This window comes from Cornus florida, unplaced genomic scaffold (genome assembly GCF_030987335.1).
Source record: "Cornus florida cultivar Cherokee Brave unplaced genomic scaffold, ASM3098733v1 CherokeeBrave_3.0.0_Hap2_Chr10, whole genome shotgun sequence".
Taxonomy (NCBI): Eukaryota; Viridiplantae; Streptophyta; class Magnoliopsida; order Cornales; family Cornaceae; genus Cornus; species Cornus florida.
This window is the reverse complement of record NW_026775580.1, coordinates 36,505,632-36,514,408: the sequence shown is the minus strand read 5'-3', so window position 1 is coordinate 36,514,408 and position 8,777 is coordinate 36,505,632. Positions and strand designations below refer to the sequence as shown.

The following is an 8,777-nucleotide window of genomic DNA, read 5'->3' as shown; positions in this document are numbered from 1 at the left end:
AAGAAGGAAGTGAGTGAAGCATTGAATATACTCGAGAATTTTAGAGGAGAATGGGTGAAGACTAGATGTACTATTATGTCAGATGGGTGGTCTGACAGGAGGAGACGTTCAATATGTAATTTTCTTGTCAATAGCCCATCGGGAACTATCTTTTTGTCATCCCGAGATACTTCTGATATATCAAAAACTGGCCAAATGGTTTTTGAAATGTTAGATGAGATTGTGGAAAAAGTTGGAGAAGAAAATGTTGCACAAGTTGTGACTGATAATGCTTCTAACTACAAATTGGCTGGAGAGATGTTGATGGAAAAGAGGAAAAAATTATTTTGGACACCTTGTGCCGCTCATTGCATTGATGTTGGAGGATTTTGAGAAAAAAAATTGAGATGCATAGTGAGACAATTGAAGATGGAAGGATGATTGTTTCATACATTTATTTAAGGTGTATGCTTAACCATTGGATGAAGGAATTCACAAATGGCAAGGAGCTTATTAGACCTGCAGTAACGCGATTTGCCACTTCTTACTTAACTTTGCAGCGTCTTAATGAACTAAAAGGAGAATTGATGAATCTTTTTACATCCTCTAAGTGGAAGTCTAGTAAGTTTGCAAGGACACGTAAAGGGAAAAGAGTTGAAGGCGTGGCTTTAGACAATCGTAACTTCTGGACAAATGTTGCCAATTGTCTAAGAGCTGCAATACCTCTTGTTAAAGTACTCCGATTGGTGGATTCTGATGAGAGACCGGCTATGGGATTCATTTATGGAGCAATGGATCGTGCCAAGGAGGAAATTAAGAAAAACTTCAATGGCATCAAAAAGTGGTAAAGTTTTAATTTATTTAAAAACTAAAAGAGTAATAGAGTTTTTTATTGTTTAGAATATAGTATTGTTTGTAAATAGTTAAACTGAAAATTATTAGACTTGCATTAAATTAACGATTTTGTAGGTATGAACCTATTTGTACGATCATTGATGCAAGATGGGCATCTCAACTTCATCAACCCTTGCATGCGGCAGCATATTTTCTGAATCCCCAATTCCAATATAGTCCAAGTTTCCATTTAGATGCAGATGTGAAAATAGGAGTTTATAAATGTCTCCAAAGAATGGTTCCTGATTCTAATGAGAGAGTAAAAATTGATTGCCAAATGGACACATTCAAAGCTGCAAGAGGGCTCTTTGGCCTAGATAATGCAATATTGACAAGGAACAAGAAGTCTCCAGGTTAGAAAATGCAATATTGATATTTGATAATTTATTATATATCGTAATTCAAATGTCAATTGAAAATTGAATAGTTTTAACTTTAATGTTATAATTTTTTTAATATAATAGCTGAATGGTGGGATTCATATGGTGATGAGTGCCCCGAATTGAAGCGGTTTGCAATTAGAATATTGAGTTTAACATGTAGCTCTTCGGGATGTGAAAGGAATTGGAGTGCCTTTGAGATGGTAAATTACTGAATAATGCATAGTTCTAAAATTTTAATAATGTTGTTGTTTAATTTTAAGTTTTAACCTCATTGGTAATATATTTAGGTGCATTCAAAAAGGAGAAACTGGTTGCAACAAAAGAAAATGAATAATTTGGTATTTGTTATGTATAACATAAAATTGAAGGAGAGGAACTTGAAAAGACAAGCTGTCATAGAACCAATTATTTTTGAAGATGTCTCTTCCGATGATGAATGAATTACCAAAAAAGAGGATCCGGTTCTTCCAACAAAAACTAAATGGTTGAGAGTTCTTGATGACAAAGTTCAAGAAGATGATTCCGATGAAGAAGATGAAGTAGAAAGGATGACTAGGACACGTAAGAACTTAAATTTTAAACTTTTATTATAATATTGTATAAATTATTACATTATATTAATTTTTGTTCTTTCTTTATGCTTTGTAGTTGAGGAAATTTATGCAATTGATGATAATGAAGATTTGCAGCCATTAAATCCTATTGATGAAGCTAATGAGGAAGATGGTGCAGGGTTCAATGATGACTTTATGGATATGTAATTTTAGTTTCTAACTTTGGAGAGGGATGAGTTAGGATTTGAGATTTATGGACTATTTTATTTTGTGTTACATCCTCTTTTATTTATATTCAGACTTTGGAATATTTTCTTTTACTTTTATTTATATTCGGACTTTAGAATATTGTTAGGATTTGAGATTTGAAGTCATGGATATGTAATATGGTATGTTTTGGCCTTATTTTGGTTATATTTTACATATCTTATTGTTTAGGAAGTTAGTTTCAATTATTTTTTCACAATTTGGTAGAATCTTACGATTCACGATCCGATTCTACGATTCCGATTCTACGGAGCCCAAAACGATTCTACATAGAATCCCGATTTTAACAACCTTGGTTTTTCCATCCATCCAACCAAACGGAGCATTAGAGTATGAACCTTAGGAAATATATATAACTAGAATCGGATATAACAGATTCTTCACTGTCAATAGTACATATCATCAGTCACTAATCGTTACAACTGAGACGCGTTGAGAGCTCAGATGGACACATTATATCATTCTGATTTTACCATTGTTTCCTGCTAATGCATGCAACATTCATTTTCTTTAAGATTATGTCAATTATTTTGTTTGTTGACGATATTGTTCCTTGTGGGATCGAGGTCACAAAAATCAAATTTGTCATTTATGAAACTTTGATAAGATGTTCAACTGCATTGCACAGAGAGATATCCTGCAAACTAAGAATTCATAAATTTTATGAAGGATATGTAAAGGCTGTCTAATAACTTGTGGTCTTTTAAAACCCTAAGTTCAATGATTAATCCAGAATATCAAGCTTATATTAGAGTCAAGTCCATAAATTATGCAATGGCACAGCAAAAACATGAGTGAATGATAGCAAAAGAAAGTCTTATAAGGCAATATTTAAGTTATTTTAGGCACACTTCCTCAATGTAGCATTTTGAATGGCTTACCAGTGTTTTCATTTGACACGACGCCACCTTTTTCGAATTCAAATGACGCGTTAGCAATTAGAACTTCGGCAGGTTTTCGAATTCATTGAGTAGGACAAGCAACCTCAACTCCTGCACCAGACAAGTTTTCGAAAAAAAAAAAAAAAAATATGTTCTTCACCAGACAATTACACAATTAATTTATTGTCCAATGGATAAGGTTTATAGAACTCCATTGGATTATCTGAAAAAAAAGAAAGATAATATATTCCATTTGGACCATTATTGCCAAATTAGCTAGTCTTACCTACAATTCTGAGTCTCACCTAAAATTCTAACATACGGTGCCCAGGGGACAATGTTTTTGCTGCAAAAGCAGGAGACTACCAACATGACTACTGTTCGAATGTGGAATTTTCGATTGGTACGTTCATGCGTTGAATATTATAGACTCAGTCAAATCTAACCCGAAGAACTACAAAGCTGCATGAATTTCGAAAAAGTACAACCGCTGCATGAATTTCAAAGCAGATGCATGGCTCATGAAATCTTTGAAGCTTAAAGAATAAGAAGGATAAGGATTCTATAAATATCGAAGAGTGCTTCTCAAGATCAAAACAACTTCAAGTCTCTCTGTGTCCGAAAGCTCAAATTTAAATATCCATCCTCATAGAAGAGTGCTTCTCATTCTCACAAAACTTCGGAAACTTCAAATTTCTTCAGCTATCACCCTTTTAGTAACATGGAAGGACAAAAGTCAATCCTACAGCCCCCAACTTATGGAAACCTAATCACGGTCCTCAGCATTGATGGAGGAGGAATAAGAGGGATTATCCCGGGAACAATCCTCAGCTTTCTGGAGTCTGAGCTTCAGGTAATTTACTTCTTCTATACTCAAATGGCAACACGGCATTCCTGCGATCAATATACAAAGCCAATAGAAGTTTTAATTAATCTTTCGGACTTAGTTTATTCAAATTGTCTATATATATGATTTTTTTTCATTTGTTGCAGAAGCTGGATGGAGAGGATGCAAGAATTGCAGACTACTTTGACGTGATTGCAGGGACAAGCACAGGTGGGCTTGTGACTGCCATGCTTACTGCACCAAATGAAAATAACCGTCCCTTGTTTGCAGCCAAGGATATTAAAGACTTCTACCTCGAAAGCTGCCCTAAAATCTTCCCTCAACTCTGGTAATTATCTATAATTAATTATAAGAAAGCTAACTAATTATGACTGATATATTGTTTATGGTTGTTAACTAGTATGGTTCAACTTTTTGTACAACAGGTCCTCATTCCCTCATGTTGCAAAGATAATTAAAGCCCTGTCGGGACCAAAATATGATGGGAAGTACCTCCACAACATCGTTAAGGAAAAATTAGGAAACATAAAACTACACCAGACATTGACTAATATTGCAATACCGACATTTGACATCAAGAAACTCGAGCCAACCATCTTTTCCACCTACGAGGTTAGTCCCTTTTGTTTTTTTCAACTTATAATTTCCATCCACTACATCGTTTAATGGTTGGAGTTAGCACATAGCACTATAGCAGTGTTCGCTAATTTTGTTCTTTCATGGTTTAATTATGTGCAAAACAAACCAAGCTTGGATGCCTCACTCTCAGATATATGCATTGCAACCTCAGCAGCGCCAACTTACCTTCCAGCACATTACTTCGAAACCAAAGCTGCCGACGGAAGAGTTAGAGAATTTAACTTAATTGATGGTGGTGTTGCTGCAAATAATCCGGTATTTATAATTTAATCTTGTATACTCTTGATTTATTTATCTTTCTTATTTTGCCTTTTCTGGTTTGTTTTAACTTGATGTTATTATACTTCAAATATTGTTTCAGACTCTGATAGCAATTGGTGAAGTAACAAAGCAGATCATGCGGGGAAATCCCGACTTTCTCGCTATTAAGAAAATGGACTATGGTCGTTTATTGGTTATTTCCCTCGGAACTGGCTCACCAAAAGCTGAGGAAAAATATGATGCAGATGTAGCAGCTAAATGGGGTGTATTGGGGTGGTTAACCAGTGGTGGTTCCACCCCATTAGTTGATGTGTTTACCCACGCAAGTGCTGATATGGTCGATTACCATCTTTCTGTGGTTTTTCAAGCCTCGCACTCGGAGAAGAATTACCTTCGTATTCAAGTATGTGTCTGTGCTTACATGCAATAATTTAAGAAAAAAAAAATTATAAATTGTATCTTCTTTTAACTCTATTGAACCAAATCAAATTGCAGGATAACTCACTAAACGGGATAGTATCTTCAGTCGATATAGCCACCAAGACTAATTTAGAAGATCTTGTGAAGGTTGGAGAAGGGTTGCTTAAGAAACCGGTTTCAAGGGTAAATTTGGAGACTGCAACTGTTATGCCATCTGATCCAGAGACTAACGAAGAGGCTCTAAAAAGGTATATATGATCTTATTCTTATTGATTTTACTATATAGTTTGCTTTATTTTTCATTTTAATAATTCTAACAAAATTCTGGTCTCACAGGTTTGCGAAATTACTCTCTGAAGAGAAGCATCTTCGCAATGCTAGATCACCTCATGGCCACACCCCAAGTTATAAACGGATTTAATTCAAGTTAGAGTTTCTCAATGTAACAAATTTCATTGGTTTGAATTTTGAGGTTGTGCAAATCAAAGTCAGTCCTTCATATTCATTCTTTTTGAATAATGTCCAGTTGGGATACATATAGTCAGTGATGTTTTACTTTTTCTTTTATTTGTTTTAGGTAATTACGTGTCGTCAATGTAATTTTTCTTTGTTCTTTGAATTAAAAGATTCATTAAGTTGTAGATTTACCAAACAATAAAAAAGTGAAGGATTTTGAGACTTCTGAACTTTAACTGATGATGGAAGAAACTCTTTGAATAACTCTTACACCCATTCGTAATTCCATAATGTTGATAGTATAGTTGTGATGACTAAATCATAGAAGTAACTATATATATATATACCACTTATATCCCGATTACTATAAATCAAGTTATTTGAGAAAACAGTTATTTTAATTTCAAACTTCCGTGTACAAACAGGAAATAATGATGAAAGATAAATTTTGAAGTAGCGCGTTATCACGTATTGATTGCGTGTTGGGTGTTCAAATTTGAAGTAGAGTTAGTCGTCCAGATTAGGCAATGTAACGTAAATTTTCTTTTGCTTGTGTGTGTATTTTTTATCTATTATATTTGCTATATTTGTCAATTGTGTGTTGTGAAACTTTAACAAATATCAAGAACAAAGAGGGGAAAAATATATAGGGAGAATTCGTAAACTCACAATAATAATTTAATAATCCAAAGCTAAAAGCTTAGTTATACCACTTGTTGGAAACGGGTCTGTCACACCCCAAATTTTAACACAAAGACTCTGTCTTGTATGTAAAATTTGATGTATAACTTCCACCAATTCTCCACATACATCCATCACACAAAAAAAAAACTATAATGAATCCCATCATTCAATTTATTAACATGAGTGTCTGACAAACATAAATCAAATTCATAAATAGAGGTGAAAGTCCCTCTAACATAACAAAACATCTATTACCACTGAAACAACTCGATAAAGTTTCATAAAACATTAACTTTATTACAATAATCCTAATAAAGGAAAACCGAGCTAAAATCTGACTTTATCATGCGTCTCCATCACATTCCTACTCTACGAACACCTGAAATATGATAATGGGGTAAGCTCACAAGTTCAGCAAGAAATGCTAAACACAATCATTGTTCAGCAAGCTAACCTTACTTTGTATTCCCATATATATAAGCAACTCAATAAATGCATTAATTAATTATGCATATTCCAATTAATTATAAACGCAATCAATGACCATCATTTATTTTTGATAAATCTGTATATCTCACATGAGCCCCGGGCTCCCATCCAATAAAGTGGTGTGAATCGTATAGTCCCTGACTACTAAAAACACACGTGTGGCTGGATTGTACGTCTACTCCCCAAATGATCCCTGAATACGTCCACACAATAAGGGCTTATTAGACCCATGGCCATAATAAAAGGATAGTGCACTCCCAATAGGCAGGTCACTGACCATACCCAAAAGTCATCATAGGGTCAGTCCCTGACTACCCCTCCGACTAATCCAAATTCATCCATTAATTATTAATTATGATGAATTATGAAAGATATCATTAATTAATAATTCAAATTAATAGTTAATGCACCCAAGTATCATTTTAATTTAAAAACAGAACTCTAATGATCCAACTAGTGAGAGTACAAAATTTCTGGATAAAGTCTAACATTAAATATAAGACCTTGCAAAATTTCAGAATCTAACTCCTAATAGTTTTTCCGTACTATCCCTTTTAGTGTTGAGAAAATAACAATATTTTTCATGGTTTAATTCGGTAAACCTACCCAAATATCATTTAAAATATTGACTTTAAACAAAACTAGGTTCAATATATAAAAATATAATATTCTGGAAGTTTTCATAATTTTTTGAAGCATTAATATTATTTATATTCCTTATTTATCACTCAATCAAATAATAACTAACAAAAATAAATATTAAGTATATTATTTTGTGATGTTGGCCCACCACTACTCATCATTAATCCTTGAGAATCACACGTCCCTCCCAATATGGTTCTAAAGTACCACAGAGAAACTAATTTCAATAGGTATATATTTATATACTCATAAAACTTCCTTTTCCAATTTAATTCCATATATATATAAATTGTACTCACATGCTAATCTACTAATCCACTTAATCATGTATTAAAGTGAATATATATATGCACACACACACACACATATATATATATATATATATATATATATATGTTAGACACCATTCTAAGTTCAAGTTGACCCAAAAATCTATATTACAACTTATTAAATTCATGGAAACTTAATATAATTAATTCAAGATCTTCAGCTCTTATTTGCCATGACCTCAAATCGTAATTCACCTTTATCCATTCTGTATTCATATAACAGCATGAACAGAGTACATCAATTATTAATTCACATGATCATTATAAAATTTCCAAATATATATATTTATATAACAACACGTTAAAATAGTTCCACATAATAATATATACCAATCAATTACCCACTTACCCCTTACATATATACATACATATGCAGGTCCTACGTAACTACCATGACCCATAATGATCGTCACAACACTACAACCAATTAGATTCCATAATTCTACATAAACATATCATTTATATGTCTAGGTTCTAATTACACAAGGAATGAAATTCATACCGTTAACCATTCATATTGATGAAATTATTCTTATTTATCATCACGTTAACACATGCTATAGGCAAAGTTACAAATATATACAAGTATACAAAGCAAGATTAACTTGCCTGAGTACGCAACTCTTTCTTTCCTATGTAAATATTGGATCACCGTCCCTTCTCCCGGCTACTGCAGAAGGTAAGAAGTATCGATAACTTCTGTTTCTCTCTTTCTCCCTTGTTTTATTTCTTACTTTTACGCAATAGGGAAAAGAATAAAATAAAATAAAACTAATATAAAGATAAGAATATCGGTAGGTGAGCTAATTTAGGATCCCCTTTAAAATTTCAACTTTTTTTTTTTTAAAAAAAAAGATAACCTATTATCTCTAATATTCCTTAAAAAGTCAACTAAATAATAAATATTCCTAATAAAAAAAATACGGATATTACAGGGTCAATGCCAAAGCTTTTAAAAATCGTTCCTCAATAGTTGTAATAGATGCATAATCTTATTGTATGAAATAAAGAATTCATACCTTGTTCAAGATTCGAAGATCTGCAACTAAAAA

The 8,777-nt window shown here is 32.9% G+C and overlaps 2 protein-coding genes across 2 annotated transcripts; both read left to right on the top strand.

Annotated features, from left to right (window-relative positions):
• Nucleotides 1–461: 461 nt before the first annotated feature.
• LOC132277491 (uncharacterized) lies at nucleotides 462–1,696 on the top strand. The gene is made up of 4 exons (XM_059779345.1): nucleotides 462–823; nucleotides 949–1,226; nucleotides 1,338–1,456; nucleotides 1,544–1,696. The coding sequence occupies exons 1-4, from the start codon at nucleotides 462–464 to the stop codon at nucleotides 1,694–1,696; spliced, it is 912 nt and encodes a 303-aa protein (XP_059635328.1).
• Nucleotides 1,697–3,679: 1,983 nt separating this feature from the next.
• LOC132277490 (patatin-like protein 2) lies at nucleotides 3,680–5,546 on the top strand. The gene is made up of 7 exons (XM_059779344.1): nucleotides 3,680–3,811; nucleotides 3,952–4,133; nucleotides 4,231–4,417; nucleotides 4,538–4,699; nucleotides 4,806–5,108; nucleotides 5,201–5,373; nucleotides 5,462–5,546. Exons 1-7 carry the CDS (start codon nucleotides 3,680–3,682, stop codon nucleotides 5,544–5,546), a joined length of 1,224 nt encoding a protein of 407 aa, XP_059635327.1.
• Nucleotides 5,547–8,777: the final 3,231 nt, after the last annotated feature.